This window comes from Tachyglossus aculeatus, chromosome 2, assembly GCF_015852505.1.
Source record: "Tachyglossus aculeatus isolate mTacAcu1 chromosome 2, mTacAcu1.pri, whole genome shotgun sequence".
NCBI classification, from domain to species: Eukaryota; Metazoa; Chordata; class Mammalia; order Monotremata; family Tachyglossidae; genus Tachyglossus; species Tachyglossus aculeatus.
In genome coordinates this window covers 149,875,751-149,892,474 of record NC_052067.1, presented here as the reverse complement: position 1 = coordinate 149,892,474, position 16,724 = coordinate 149,875,751, and the positions used below count along the sequence as shown (strand labels likewise).

Below are 16,724 nucleotides of genomic sequence, written 5' to 3'. Positions count from 1 at the left end.
AATCTCACTGACCTAGAATCTTCAGCTCAGCATTTGCATAAATGGCTCCATGAGTATTTTCTGCAATGCACTGATACATTCCAGCATGATCAAAGGTCAGGCCATATATTCTCAGTTCACCTTTCTGGTACTAAGAATAAAACACAAAGGAAAACACATTAACACCCCGACTTTTCCCGCACTTAGTCCATTGAGGTTCCCTGTCTTTGGAACAGAGCCCTACATTCTCTCATGAACGCTTTTTGGAGAGGAACTTGAACTCCAAATGAAATTGAAGCTCAATAATGCAAGGATAGGGAAAATTGTGGTAGGACTAGCCCCCTCTTCTCAGTGGGCAGCACAGATGAAGAGCAAAATTGGATTGTGGGGCGCCTGCAGGGATTTGGATTCATGCTATTTGGTTGTGCAGGGCTCTACTTTCCTGAAGGTTTGGCTATGATTAGGGGATGAAGTGAGATGAGCAACCTCCAAACTTCCATTCATAAGAAGATTTGTTTCAGTATTAGCTTACAGCCCCATGAAGAGTTGCTAAGGTTCAGTTCTGGTCTGGTCAGTTGGGCCAGTGTTTAAGAGGAAGCGAAGTGTATCCAGGACACTTTGATTTTAGCTGCAGGTCAAAGCCATTCCCTTGATACTGTGGTCTTTAAATATGGACCATATACGGATTTGATCCCAGTCCCACTGTTAGTTGTGCTGGTGGGAAATGGGAATTTAGGGCACAAAAGCAAGACCCACTTACCGAACCCAGCTGGTTCCCCTTTTCCCTCTCGGCCCAGCTAAGTGGGAAGGTGACAGAGGATCGCACTGCTTCTACCTGTTCCCTGGACTAAGGGCAGGAGTGACAGCCTCCCTCTCACCCCTGTGTCTGTAAGGGATGGGGAATCAGTGGCAAGAAAAGGGGAAATTATCAGGTGGAGGATATGGGTAAGAAATGAGGAAAACGGGAGGGGATGAGGGACAGACAAGAAAGTAGGATGAGCAAATAAGAGAGGTAAGATCACAGAAATCAGGTTAGACTAAAGGCATAGAGGAGGTGTTTTAGACTAAGTCGTGGGACAAGATTTTCGACTTCTTTGCAGCTTCCAACTGAGGGGGACGTCGGTCTTCTCTGATGTTTCCATTAGGGGATGGGTTTGAATCTACCTGATAGTTCATTTGACTTATTCAACAACAAACAAAACAAAGAATATAAGTCCACCTACTGGGAATCCATTTTTCAACCATCTGATTGTAGGAATGGGCTTGCCTGTAGCTACACAAGGCCAGTAGAGGTCACTGCCTATATCTCTCTCCGTGTCGTTGATATATTCAACCCATTCAGGATATGCTGAAAAACAAGGATAGAAAGTTTTTAATGGTATTTATTAAGCGTTCACTATATGGTAAGTGCACAAATAGCTCATGGCCTAGGAGGTAGGGGAAGGCATGACCCTGCCCCCACTTTACAGGGGGCAGATGCATTAAAGCTAGGTGACTTGTCAAATGGGCAGACCAGAGACAAACCAGTGGAAGAGCTAGGATGGGAACTGGGATCTCGTGATACCTAGGCCCAGCTCTTTCTCAAGGCTTTTTTCTCTGAATATCTAATACAAGCTCTCTACAACAGCAGGTTTTTCTCCAATCCAAGTACTCACTGTGCATGTCCTTATTCAGACTAATAATGGTAGAAAAAAAAAACCCTTCATTGGTACATATTGGTTTGATTCTGCAGAAATGCTATCCTATCAACTGTATTTCAAAAAAGTTTCCAGTAACGAACTTCAAATGTGGGGAAATTAACTCATAAACACGACTCTCTCCCAGCTTTGTTGCTCCGGTCTTTGGTCCCCAGAAGATGGGGGAAATGGCTCTGCACATAGTAAGCGCTCAATAAATACGATTGATGGTTGATGATGATGGCAGCCAGGTGAAGCCTGCAGACGTCTAAACTGTAAACTCATTGTGAGAAGGGAATATGTTGGTTATATTGTTATAGTGTACTCTCCCAAGTGTTTAGTACAGTGCACTACACAGACTAAGTGCTCAATAGATACAAATGAATGAGCATCAAATAGACAATGCTGTTTCTCATGGAGCAGCCTCCTTCATGCCTCCTTTCCTTCTCTCACACATAATCCAGACTTTGTTGGCTGTGAAGGAGGGGTTACCATGGGTTGTTTCTTCCTGTCTCCTTTTCACAGAAATTGAGTGGGGGATCTAAATTATCCTTCCAGCCACCACTGCCCTGTTCCTTCTCATCTCTTTGCTCCTTGACCTCATCCCCTTCCCTGCCTGCATGGGGCTGGTCCAACCAAGGAACTGATTGGCTTGGAGAGTCCCCAGGTCCCGCTGGTGGTCCTGGATGCTGGGTGTTTACTGCAGTGAGGTCTCCCAGGTGAACTGCATCCAACTCAGGGTTCTGCTTTAGCCAAGCCTGAAACTGCAAGCCCAACAGCTCCAGTGTGACTACAGCCCTGAATATGTGCACATGTCCTTCATTTACCCCACATGTCCTTCAGTTGTTCATCCGTCTAGACTCTGAGCTCACTTTGGGCAGGGAATGTGTCTGTTATATTGGTGCATTGTACTCTCCCAAGTGCTTAGTATGGTGCTCTTCACACAGTAAGTGCTGTATAAATATGTTCGATTGATTGATTTCTTTTTTGGTTAAACGCTTACTATGTGTCAAACATGGTTCTAAGCAAGTTACGTGTTAATTAGGTTGGACACAGACCCTGTCCCACATGACGCTCACAGTCTAAGTAGGAGGGAGAACAGGAGAACTGAGGCACAGAGAAGTGAAGTGACCACCTTGAGGTCAGAGAGGAAACAATTGGCAGAGGTGGGACTAGAACCCAGGTCCTCTGACTCCCAGGCCTGTGGTCTTTCCATTGCTTCAGTTCTGGAGATTAGACTGAACTGTAGAATAGGTCTTCATTAGGCACCCAGAAGTGACTGAAAAAGCAAAGCGAATCCTGTCAAGTCCGTTCTTTGGCTTAGGAAATGGAACAGCGCCTTCTCAACCAACTCCACTCATTCAAATTTAGCACCAGTCATGTGGCTCAAATACAATGGCAATCTAAATCCAGGCCCTAATGACTCTCTTCCCCTCCAAACTGCAAGCGCGTTGTCGGCAGGGAATGTATCTGCTTATTGTTATACTGTACTCTCCCTAGCGCTTATTACAGTGCTCTGCACACAGTTAAGCACTCAAATACAACTGAATGAATAGACTCAGTGGGCTTGGAGCTTCAGGGAGCAAATAATGAGGCAGGGTGGAATATGAGAAAGATAGCTGCTTCTGGAGAGGAGTTGGGAATTTTTAAAACTGGTAAATGTCCTACCCATGAGAAAGATCTTAATCTGAGCTCAAAGTTGCAGGAGCCATGTCAGTGAGGCTTCCCCTCCTCATCCAGTTTTTAAAAGAAAAATCTTTCTTGTGACTATTTCTCCAGTTGTCAAAAAAAGTAATTTAGAAACACCCAAAGATGCAAATGATTTTTACTCAGAAAGTTTGACTGAATCCCTTTACTAAATAGGAGCTCAAATGAGATGCAGGTGGGCACTTGCTTAGATCACTAACCTCTTAATCCTGAGAATTAAAATATTATAATGAAGAGCAAGCATTTTTAAAGCAAAAAATCAGGAGTTTACGTTGAATTATGAACTGCAGCAAGTAGAAAAATATATTCCTGTGACATTACATTTGCAGGAAAATATCAAGAATGTCCTATTGTTTCCCATTTGATTTGGGTACTTCTGTCCCTCTGATTTGTGAAAATTACAAGTGCCAGCTCGGAGGAGAAATGCATAGCCTTGAGAATGGGGCACCAGCTTAGTGGTGAGATCACAGGACTAGGATATTATGATATTATGCTTCAAGTAATGGTTCCAAACAGGGATGCTTGATCGTAGCCTGGTGGATAGAACACGGGCCTGGGAGTCAGATGGATCTGGGTTCTACTCCCAGCTCTGCCACTTGTCTGCTGTGTGACCTAGGGCAAGTCACTTCAGTTCTCTATGCCTCAGTTACCTCATCTGTAAAATGGGGATTAAGACTCTGAGCCCCACATGGGACAGGGACTGTGTCCAACCTGATTAACTTGGATCTACCCCAGCTCTTAGAACACTGCCTGGAACATAGTACGCACTTAACAAATACCGTAAAACTCAACCCCAACCTAAAGAGAAGGAAGTTTTTCTGATAGCTACCTCTGACACAAGTGAAAATTTAAGCAAATGGCTTTGACTCACCTATGAAATTTCAGCCTGAGGGTGATAGGGATGAGTTACTGGCAGTATCTGAGATGAGTGTGAGAGCAACCACAAGTGCAACTCCCATTTAAAAAGGTCTTCATCCAGGGATCCATTGTAATTTAGCATCGTTTGTTGATCAGCATACCCTCTCCTCCCTACCACACTTTACTGATTAACAGCCATGTCTATATCCCATCTGCGTGCAACATTCCAATGCTTAGTACAGTTCTCTATGCACAGCAAGCACTTACAAAAAACCAGTTACTACTTATAACCATAATATTGCATCCATTCCATGCCAGTTCACCACCCTCCTGATACACAAATAATAATAATGATAATGTTGGTATTTGTTAAGCGCTTACTATGTGCCAAGCACTGTTCTAAGCACTGGGGGAGATACAAGGTAATCAGGTTATCCCACGTGGGGCTCACAGTCTTAATCCCCATTTTACAGATGAGATAACTGGAATCTTAAGATTGGACACCTACACCAAGAAATATCCTTTTGCTATCGAGAATATTGAGAATGCATAAGGTTTTACTCACTAACAGAATGGACACAATTCATTCATTCATTCACTCAATCATAGTTTTGAGCACTTACTGTGTGCAGACACTGCACTAAGCGCTTGGGAAGTACAAGTCGGCAACAATAGTTGAAGTGAGATTAAAATAGGAAATGGGATAGCGGGTGTGGGTTTCAATTGGAGAGAAGCAAGCATGGGATGGTCTACCCATAATGAATTAAGAAGCATCAGAAAGGTCTTGAATGTGATACAAGACAGTTAGGTGGTATCAAGAGCAATTAGCCAAAGGGCTACAGTTGAATAAAACCAATGCTATTAGGTCTTTTAATAATAACAATAATGATAATAATGGCATTTGTTAAGCACTTACTATTTGCCAAGCACTAAACTAAGTTCTGGGGCAGATACACGATAATCAGGTCAGGCATAGGGGTCACAGTCTAAGTAGGAGGGAGAACAGGCATATAATCCCATTTTACAGATAAGAGAACTAAGGCACAGAGAAGATAATGACTTGCCTATGGTCAAATAGCAAGTACATGGCAGAGCTGGGATTAGAACCCTCTGAGTCCCAGGCCTGAGACTTTTTCACTAGGCACTCTGCCTCCTTCTTAACTATTAAATTCCACATTAACTCTGAGCCAGGTGGCTCTAATTTTCTGAAGCAGGACTCCGTCGTCATCATTTTGTAAAAGAATTCAAAGGTGTAGCTACCTTGGACATAAATTCTTGCCTGATGCTTATCTTTTCCTTTACTGTTCTCTGCTTCACATTCATATGTTCCTTCATCTTCAAGCTGAATATTGAAGATCTTGAGAACAGAGCCAGACATACTGATCTCAGCTGAGCCCGGCATGGGTTCAAGTACCTTCCGCCATCGGATCTCAGGGACGGGGCTGAAAGCCAAGATGCAAATGGTTCAGAGTCAAAGATGATTAGAAAATAGCTTGGCAGGAGAAGACAGACAACAGAAGTGTAGGCTCTTGGGATGTTGAAAATAACACAATTCAACCATCTATCTCCCTCATTCCTAAGGTACAAGAACCACTGTGTTGTGCCCCATGTTTTTAAGAGTAATACTTACTTTCCAAGTGCAAAGCATTCTAACGTCACATTTTGCCCCACCAATGCAGACGTGTCCTTGAACTGAACTTTGATATCAGCAGGATATCCTTTTGTGGTGCCTAACAAAAGAAACATACACAAAATAAAATGAGAGGTTATTTAATGTTGTAGTACCGAAAGACTGATTGTTTCACTTGTAGAGTAATTGTGCCAGGCTGAGAAAGAAAAATCTATGATTAGGCAGTTTCCTTTTATCCCTCTCCTTGGTGCTGCCATCGGTCCAATGATCACTTGCAGGTTCCAGGTCTCATACATGAAATGGTTAGCCATAGGAATTAGGCTTGTAAGCAATCTTTGACCCCTATGCAAATCTCAAGGATTTTTTTTTAATGGTATTTGTTAAGCCCTTACTATGTGTCAGGAACTGTACTAAGTACTGGGGTATATATAAGATAATCAGGATGGACAGCGTCCCTGTCCGACATTAGGCCCACGGTCTTAATTTCCATTTTCCAGATGAGGTAACTGAGGTACAGAGAAGTGAACTGTAGTGTGGACTAGTGGAAAGAGTTCAGGCCTGCGAGTCAGAAGGTCATGGGTTCTTATCCCAGCTCCGCCACTTGTCTGCTGTGTGACCTTGGGCAAGTCACTTCAATTCTCTGTGCCTAAGTTTCCTCAACCATAAAATGAGGATTAAGACTGTGAGCTCCACATGGGATAGGGACTGTGTCCAACTTGATTTGCTTATATTCACCTCAGCGTTTAGTACAGTGCCTGGCACACAGTAAGCACTTATCTAATAACACGATTATTATTATCATTATTATTAAGTGACTTTCCCAAGGTCACATAGAAGATAAGTGGAGGAGCCGGGATTAAAACCTAGATCCTTCTGACTCCCAAGCCCATGCTCTACTTACTAAGCCATGCTGCTTCTCTTGAATAACATGGACTGTAGCTTTGTCTGCAGACCAACATGACTGTAAACTCTAGAATGAAACCTCGTTGTGGTCAGAGAATGTGTCTACCGATTCTGTTATATTGTACTTCCCAAGCGCTTAGTATAGTGCTCTGCACGCCATAAGCACTCAGTAAATACAGATGATTGACTGACCAATGGATTGATAAATGGGAATGTGATGACACACTGGAATAAAGATAAGAGGTGAATAGATGTGGCCTCTAAAAACACTTGGTAAATAGACATGTCCTCTAAAAACACTTTTGTGCCCTGGTTTTTACAAATTCTTTAGAGATACTAGAGCAGTAATAATAATTGTATTAATTAAGCACTTACTGTGTGCAGAGCGCTCTGACTCATTTTTTCAAAATGTGGTAACAGGAAGAGAAAATGCCTATCAGTGCTTAAAGCATAAAGTGTCATCTCTACACTCTACAGTATCTCCTGTATAAAGGTGCCAAGCTCCTTTCATTCATTCATCCATCCATTCATTCATTCATTCACTCATTCAATCGTATTTATTGAGTGCTTACTGTGTGCAGAGCACTGTACTAAGCGCTTGGGAAGTACAACTTATGGTCATGTGTTCGAATCCTGACTCCGCTTCTTGTCAGCTTTGTGACTTTGGGCAAGTCACTTAACTTCTCTGTGCCTCAGTTACCTCATCTGTAAAATAGGGATTAAGACTGTAAACCCCATGTGGGACAACCTGATTACCTTGCATCCCCCCAGCGTTTAGAACAGTGCTTTGCACATAGTAAGCACTTAAGAAATACTATCATTATTAAAGTAATTAGAAGTGTTCCCTTTTACTATGTTAAATTACTTTCCAATACTCTGACACCCAAGCCCTTTGTACAGTGCTCTGCACAGAATAAGCCCTCAATACTACTGATTGATTAAAATCATTTTGTAGAAGGAACTACTGAATGACTGGGAGTGGTACTCAAAGGAAAATAAAAACATTTTCAAATTTACTTTTTGCTATTAAATTACCAACTCAATGAAATTATTTTAGAATGGGATGAACTCATTCATTAAAATCAGACTACAAATTCATTCATTCAACCATATTTATTGAGCACTTACTGTGTGCAGAGCACTGTACTAAGTGCTTGGGAACTACAAATCAGCAACATATAGAGACGGTCCCTACCCAACAACAGGCTCACAGTCTAGAAGGGGGAGACAGATCACAAAACAAAACAAGTACACAGGTGGACAAGTACAAATACTATAAATACACATAAATAGGGGGACAACATGTCTCATACTGGCCTGTTAAGTCCCAGATAGGGACACAGTGTGGCCTAGTGGATAGAGCCCGGGCCTTGGGGTCAGATACTTGGTCACGTATTTCTTGAGGGTGTTCTGTTAGGATGAACTCTACCACCATGGTCCTAAACAAGTATTTCGTTGAAAATCAGCTAATTATAGTAATAACAACAATAATAATAATGATACTTGTGGCATTTGTTCAGTTTTTACTTTGTGCCAAACACTTGTACTATGCACCGGAGTAGATACAAGATAATCAGGTGGGACACAGTCCCTCCCCACATGGGGCTTCCAGTCTTAGTAGGAAGGAGAACAGGAATTTAATCCCCATTTTACCAATGAGGAAACTGAGGCACAGAGAAGTTAAGTGATTTGCCCAAGGTCACACAGCAGTCAAGTGGCAGAGCTGGGATTAGAAACCAGGTCCTCTGACTTCCAGGCCTCTGCTCTTTCCAGTAGACTATGCTCTTTCCCTGAAACCAAGATCAGTCTATCAATCAATGGTATTTAGTGAGTGCTTACTATATGCAGAGCACTGTGCTAAGTTTTTGGGAGAGTACAGTACAATAGAATTAGCAGACACATTATGTGCCCATAACAAGCTAACAGTCTAGATGGTCATTAATAATATAATAAGAATAATGACATTTGTTAAGTGCTTACTATGTGCAAAGCACTGTTCTAAGAGCTGAGCACTGTTAATTCTCAGCAAGTTTATACAATTCTAGGTCTATATTCAGGACTGAAATTAAAAAAAAACTCAAACCAGAATAGGGATGTGGGCCGTGCCAAAGCAGAAAAATATTCCTTGGCCAGCCCAAATCAACCAGATAATAATAATAATAATGATAATAATGATAATAATAATAATAATAATAATAATAATAATAATAATAATAATAGTCTTTGTCAAGCACTTACTATATGCCAGGCACCGTATTAAGTACTGGGGTCGATACAACCAAATCGGGTTGGACACAGTACCTGTCCGACATGGGGCTCACAGTCTCCATCCCCATTTTACCAATGAGGTAACTGAGGCCCAGAGAAGTGAAGTGACTTGCCCAAGGTCAGACAGCAGACAAGTGGTAGAGCTGGGATTAGAATCCATAACCTTCTGACTCCCAGGCCCGTGCTATAATTATAATTCCACCTCTAGGCTTTTCACTCCTGAGCCTTGCACATAATAATAATAATAATGATAATAATAATAATAATAGTAGTAATAATAATAATAATAATGGTATTTGTTAAGCACTTACTATGTGCAAAGCACTGTTCTAAGCGCTGGGGGGATACATGGTGATCAGGTTGTCCCACGTGGGGCTTACAATCTTAATCCCCATTTTACAGACGAGGGAACTGAGGCCCAGAGAAATGAAGTGACTTGCCCAAAGTCATACAGCTGACAAGTGGCGGAGCTGGCATTTGAACCCATGTCCACTGACTCCAAAGCCCGTGCTCCTTCTACTGAGACACGCTGCTTCTCCGTCAATCCATGGTATTTATTGAGTGCTTACTATGTGCAGAGCAGTGTACTGAGTGCGTTTCTGGGAGATCCCCTTGGCTGTGATGGAAGGGGCAGTGGAAGCCCAGGTCAGCTTTTCCCCATCCTCCCACCAGAACGTCCCCCGCATCCTCAGTGCCCTACCCGAGGCCATGTGGGCACCTCACCCATCAGACCCAAGCTGTGGTCTTGAACGCTAGTGGTGGCCCACAGCAACATGGTTTAGTGGAAGAAGCACAGGCCTGGGAGTCAGAAGGACCTGAGTTCTAAACCCGACTCCTCCACTTGACTGCTGTGTCACCAAGGGCAAGTCACTTCACTTCTCTGGGCTTCAGTTCCCTCATGTGTATTATGGGGATTAAGAATGCGAGCCCCATATGTGGCAGGGTCTGTGTCCAACCCGATTATCTTTATCTACCCCAGCGCTTAGTATAGTGCTTAGCACATAGTAAGCACTTAGCAAATACCATAATTATTAGCGAGGGGCAGCCCAGCTACATAGAGAAGCAGTGTGGCTCAGTGGCTCAAGGTTCAGTTCTTGGGCCCCTTCTGTTCTCAATCTACACTCACTCCCTTGGTGACCTCATTCGCTCCCACGGCTTCAACTATCATCTCTACGCTGATGACACCCAGATCTACATCTCTGCCCCTGCTCTCTCCCCCTCCCTCCAGGCTCGCATATCCTCCTGCCTTCAGGACATCTCCATCTGGATGTCCGCCCGCCACCTAAAGCTCAACATGTCGAAGACTGAGCTCCTTGTCTTCCCTCCCAAACCTTGTCCTCTCCCTGACTTTCCCATCTCTGTTGACGGCACTACCATCCTTCCCGTCTCACAAGCCCGCAACCTTGGTGTCATCCTCGACTCTGCTCTCTCATTCACCCCTCACATCCAAGGCGTCACCAAAACCTGCCGGTCTCAGCTCCGCAACATTGCCAAGATCCGCCCTTTCCTCTCCATCCAAACTGCTACCCTGCTCATTCAAGCTCTCATCCTATCCCGTCTGGACTACTGCACTAGCCTTCTCTCTGATCTCCCATCCTCGCGTCTCTCTTCACTTCAATCCATACTTCATGCTGCTGCCCGGATTATCTTTGTCCAGAAACGCTCTGGACATATCACTCCCCTCCTCAAAAACCTCCAATGGCTACCGATCAATCTGCGCATCAAGCAGAAACTCCTCACCCTGGGCTTCAAGGCTGTCCATCACCTCGCCCCCTCCTACCTCACCTCCCTTCTCTCCTTCTACTGCCCAGCCCGCACCCTCCGCTCCTCCACCACTAATCTCCTCACTGTACCTCGCTCTCGCCTGTCCCGCCATCGACCCCCGACCCACGTCATCCCCCGGGCCTGGAATGCCCTCCCTCTGCCCATCCGCCAAGCTAGCTCTCTTCCTCCCTTCAAGGCCCTGCTGAGAGCTCACCTCCTCCAGGAGGCCTTCCCAGACTGAGCCCCTTCTTTCCTCTCCCCCTCGTCCCCCTCTCCATCCCCCCGTCTTACCTCCTTTCCTTCCCCACAGCACCTGTATATATGTATATATGGTTGTACATATTTATTACTCTATTTATTTATTTATTTATTTATTTATTTATTTTACTTGTACATTTCTATCCTACTTATTTTATTTTGTTGGTATGTTTGGTTCTGTTCTCTGTCTCCCCCTTTTAGACTGTGAGCCCACTGTTGGGTAGGGACTGTCTCTATGTGATGCCAATTTGTACTTCCCAAGCGCTTAGTACAGTGCTCTGCACATAGTAAGCGCTCAATAAATACGATTGATTGATTGATTGATTGATTGATTGGAAAGAGCATGGGCTTTAGAATCAGTGGTCATGGGTTCAAATCCTGGCTCTGCCAATTGTCAGCTGTGTGGCTTTGGGCAAGTCACTTAACTTCTCTGCGCCTCAGTTACCTCATCTGTAAAATGGGGATTGACTGTGAGCCCCACGAGGGACAACCTGATCACCTTGTAACCCCCCCAGTGCTTAGAACAAAGTAAGCACTTAAATACCATCATCATTATTATTATTATTAAAGAGAAAATAAAGCATTCTTTTTGAAATAGGGAAGCAGAGTGGTCTACTGGAAAATGCACTGGCTTGGGAGTCAGAAAACCTGCGTTATAATTCCAGCTCTGCCATTGTTGGCTGTGTGACCATGGGCAAGTCACTTAACTTCTCTGCGCCTCAGTTACCTCATCTGTGAAATAGGGAGTAAGACTGTGAGCCCTATATGGGACAAGGACTGTGTCCAACCTGACTGCCTTATATCTACCCCAATGCTTAGTACGGTGCCTGATACATAGTGAGTACTTAACAAATTCCATAAAAAAATAATAACAATAATTCCAACTGGAATTGGTGCACTAGCACTTATTCTAAATTATACTCCTTTTGGACAGGGATCACGTCTACAAATTCTCTTCTTATAGTTTACTTTGCCAAGCACTTAGTTCACTGTCCTGTACACCAATACATGCTCAATAATAATAATGATGATGGTATTTGCTAAGTGCTTAATATGTGCAAAGCACTGTTCTAAGCGCTGGGGGGATACAAGGTGATCAGGCTGTCCCACGTGCAACTCACAGTCTTAATCCCCATTTGACAGATGAGGTAACGGAAGCACAGAGAAGTTAAGTGGCTTGCCCAAGGTCATACAGCTGACAAGTGGCGGAGCCGGGATTCAAACCCATGGTCTCTGACTCCCAAGCCCGTGCTCTTTCCACTGAGCCAGGCTGCTTCTCAGTCAATACCATTGATTGATTGGCGGATTTTACCAGTGCCCAGATATGGAGCATTCTGCCTCTTTTCCCCCTCCTGAATCATCTTCCAGAAACCCAACAGAGTTCCCCCAAACCTCTCACACTTCAAAAATATGGGACATACCCAGCGACAAGGTCTGTTCTGCAGTCACACATATCCCAGTTCATTTCCCACTAATCCACTCCATTTCTCTATTGGCTGAGAATTGGTCTATTGGTTGAGTTCTTCTAGACTGTGAGCCCACTGTTGGGTAGGGACCATCTCTATATGTTGCCAACTTGTACTTCCCAAGCGCTTAGTACAGTGCTGTGCACACAGTAAGCGCTCAATAAATACGATTGAATGAATGAATGAGAATCTGATTTATCTCACTGTGAAACTCTTTTTTTTCTATAGTAAGGTTTTAATGTGTTATGTATGCATTCGGATACTATTAATGTTTCTCATCCTTTAGTCTAAGTGCCCTTGAGTTTCAACATTTCATTTTGAAAGGACCAATTTCATGGCAAGTCTCTCCATCTGGGGTATTTACGCATTTTTAATTTTGTTCCCTGAAGAATAATTGCGATGCTTAATTCATAAGGCACTATTTCTAGAGGAGTCATGCCATTAAACAGGGAATAAATGAAAAGCATAGTTTATGTTAGCACTAAGGAGCTGAAAATCGCATAATAAAATGTAAATGAGAAGGCGAGAGACAGAATGTCAATTGATAGGACACTCAGAGCACACAAAAATTTAACAAAATAAAGACTTACGGTCTGATAGGGGAATGAGTGGTATAAATTTGCTGAATACGCTCTTTGTAATTGACGGACTAGATACAAAGCATGAGTAATTGCCTCTATCAGATGCTTCTACGTTCGCAATATAGAGATTGCCATTAGTCTGAGACACAAATCGCCGTTTGTCCATAGTGATGAATACTGGAAACTCATTTAAGAGCCAACGATAACTTAGGTCATCTGGAAAAAAAAGATTTAATATTGTTAGAAAAACATTAGTAAAAATAGTTGGTGCTACTTACACAACAGAAAGTTTTAGGGTAGAAAGTTAAATTGCCTTGAAATATTCTACACTCCCTGAACTAAGGGACCATGCCTTTTGTTTACCTGCTCAAGTGCTTAGTGCAGTGTTTTGCAAACAGGAGGTGCTCAAAATCCTTTAACTGGTTAAATGATGAGGTTCAGAATTGCAGAAACCAAGTTGCTGAGAGTAGATCTCTTAATGTTAAAAGAATGGGACTAAACAGTGCTGCTCCAAAGTCAAGGTGCCCCAGTTTCATAAAAATTTCCTCCTTTCATTTACAAATATAGCTATGGAGCAGAGTAAATATATACTGCTATGAACTTACCATACATTTGACATCAAAACAAGCAATGCGGATCGCTCAGAATCTAAAAGAACAACAGTACCCTAAATAACTATTTTGAACCTTCCCTGCTTGTGAAAAAAATACCATTTTATTTGCTAGATATTATTACCTTTGATTATCCAAATTCATATTTTCCTTCTCTACACTGAACGTAGGTGCTGAGATAGTCTATTGATCAATCAATCAATGGTATTTATTGAGCGCTTACTGTGTACAGAACACTACATTAAGCATTTAGGAGAATATAACATAATTGGAAGAAATGATACCCGCCCACAAGGAGACTACAGTCTAGAGGGGGAGAAAGACATTAATACAAATAAATTATGGAAATGTACCTAAGTGTAGGGGAGTGGTGAATATCAACTGCTTAAAGGGCACAAATCTTAGTACAAGGGCAAAGCACAACAATAATAATAGTAATATTAATAATGATGGCATTTGTTAAGTGCTTACTATGTGCAAAGCACTGTTCTAAGCACTGGGGGGGATACAAGGTGATCAGGTTCTCCCATGTGAGGCTCACAGTATTAATCCCCATTGTACAGATGAGGTAACTGAGGCCCAGATAAGTTAAGTGACTTGCCCAGAGTCACACAGCTGACAAGTGGCAGTGCCAGGATTAGAACCCACGACCTCTGACTCCCAGGCCCGTGCTCTTTTCACTGAGCCACGCTGCTTCTCAAGAGGGATATGAGGGCTCAAAGAAGACTTCTTGGAGGACATGTGATTTTAATAAGGATTTGAAGGTGGGGAGGATGGTGGTCTTGTGTACATGAAGTGGGAAGGAGTTCGAGGCTAAAGGGGGGATGTGGGAGAGGGGTTGGTGGCGAGATAGTCGAGCTCGAAGTACAATGAGTAGCTTGATGTTAGGCTGGATTGTAGTAGGAAATAGGTGAGGTAAGATAGGAGGCGGGGAGCTGATTGAGTGCTTTAAAGCCAATGTCAAGGAGTTTTGATATTTTTTTTTCTTGTGGCAATCACTGGAGATTCTTGAGGATTGGGGAAACATGGACTGAATGTGTTTTTTAGAAAAATGATCCAGTTAGCAGAGTGAAGTATGGATTGGGGAGGAAGAGCCAGGAGACAGTGAGTGTTGATTCTTGAAAGGGAGCCAAAGCCACTCATCTGCTAAATGTCACTGCCCTATCCACCCAAGGATTCTATTTAATTTACCTCAAGATCACACTCTGCTTTCCCCTCCACCATCCCACTCCTCTCCTACTTTCCTCTTCTCCGTCATCAGCCCTACTCCTCCTCACCCCTACTCCTCCCAAGGCCTTGGAACAGACCCTGTGAAGATTTAAGGTGATGGTTCAGATGTCAGAATTTGATGATTTGATGGGCCATGCTAACAGGATAATGAGATCATTAATAGCTCAATCAAGGGGATTTATTGAGCACTTTCTTCATAGAGAGCACTGGACTAAGTCCTAGGGAGAATACAACACAATAGAATTGGTAGACATGATCCCTAGTGGCAAGAGCACGGGCTTGGGGGTCAGAGGACTTGGGTTCTAATCCCAGCTCTGCCACTTGTCAGCTGTGTGATTTTGGGAAAGTTACTTAACTTCTCTGTTCCTCAGTTATCTGTAAATGGGGATTAAGACTGTGAGCCTCACATGGGACAACCTGATTACCTTATATCTCCCGGCACTTAGTGCTTGGCACGTAGTAAGCGCTTAACCAATACCATTATCACTATTATTATTATTATCTCTGCCCTCAAGGAACTTACAGTTTAGTGAGGGACCAGAATGCCAGAGAGGGCAACAATCACCTTATTTTCTAAACTGTGGTGCCCAATCAGCAACAGGATACCAGTCTGAATTGCACAGTTAGCCAGTCTGTCATATTTACTGAGCGCTTACTGTGTGCTGAGTACTGTACTAAGTGCTTGAGAGAATATAATACAACAATAACCAGATACATTCCCTGCCCAATACAAGCTTACAGTCTAAAGGCACAGTAGCACAGAGTCTGACCCAAGAGTGGTTTCTGTTCTAAACTAAATTTAGGCATTATGATGTGAGTCTTCTTCCAAAGCAAACATTTGCAGTAGTTTCGAACGGAAAACACCTGGAGGCTTTGAGTTTTCCCCTTCTCTCTGGAAGGGCTAATGTTGAGCAGTGAAATGGCCAAAAGTCACAGGAAGGAGGAAGTAGATTGCACCTCAATAACTATAATATTTCTTTCAGTTTGGCATTGCTTAATTGGGTTTAATGATGAATTTTACCATGCAATTGGTTTTGTCACTTTAGTCTGATACAGTAATTGACACGTGGCATTGAATGGTGTTAGATGATCCTGGCAGCTGCAATACATAAACATATGAGGAGTTAATTGGGTGTTGTTGTGGGAACCTCGACACTGATCATTTTCTTCATTTCCGGGTGATTGTTTCTGGAATAGTCCAAAGTAGAAGAGGATAAGACTTGTTAATCGCACTAGGGGTTCACAAATTATAGGGGAGTAACATGCCCAGAGTGTTTCTGCACAAAGATGATCCAGGCAGCAGCATGAAGTATAGATTGAGTGGGGAGAGACAGGAGGATGGGAGATCAGAGAGGAGGCTGATGCAGTAATCCAGTCGGGATAGGATGAGAGATTGAACCTCATTGAACCGCACACCACTAACAAAATAAATAGAATAGTAAATATTCAGTTGTAGGTCCCCTTCTATTCTCCATCTACACCCAGTTCCTCAAACACATTCACTCCCACAGCTTCAATTACCATCTGTATGCCCACATGATTCCCAAATCTACCTCTATTATTATTATTACCTTCCAGCCCTGACCTCTCTCCTTTGCCATTTTACATTTCCTCCTGCCTCAGGACATCTCTATTTAGATGTCCCACCAACACCTCAACCTTAACATGTCTTGAACAGAACTCCTCATCTTCCTACCCAAAACCAGTCCTTCCTGTGATTTTTTCTATCACTATTGACAGCACTACCACCCTCCCCATCCCACAAGCCGACAGCTTGGTGTTATCCTCAACTC

General features: G+C 43.1%; 1 protein-coding gene across 5 annotated transcripts in view; it reads right to left on the bottom strand.

Annotated features, from left to right (window-relative positions):
* CNTN1 (contactin 1) overlaps nucleotides 1-16,724 on the bottom strand; it is a 520,093-nt gene that overhangs the window by 171,706 nt on the left and 331,663 nt on the right. For all 5 annotated transcript variants that reach the window (XM_038769914.1, XM_038769941.1, XM_038769948.1 and 2 more), the window contains 5 exons: nucleotides 13,100-13,306; nucleotides 5,851-5,950; nucleotides 5,481-5,662; nucleotides 1,203-1,327; nucleotides 13-130 (listed from right to left, as the gene is read on the bottom strand). In XM_038769914.1, the coding sequence (XP_038625842.1) occupies nucleotides 13-130; nucleotides 1,203-1,327; nucleotides 5,481-5,662; nucleotides 5,851-5,950; nucleotides 13,100-13,306 (732 nt within the window). The remainder of the gene's footprint in view (nucleotides 1-12; nucleotides 131-1,202; nucleotides 1,328-5,480; nucleotides 5,663-5,850; nucleotides 5,951-13,099; nucleotides 13,307-16,724) is intronic.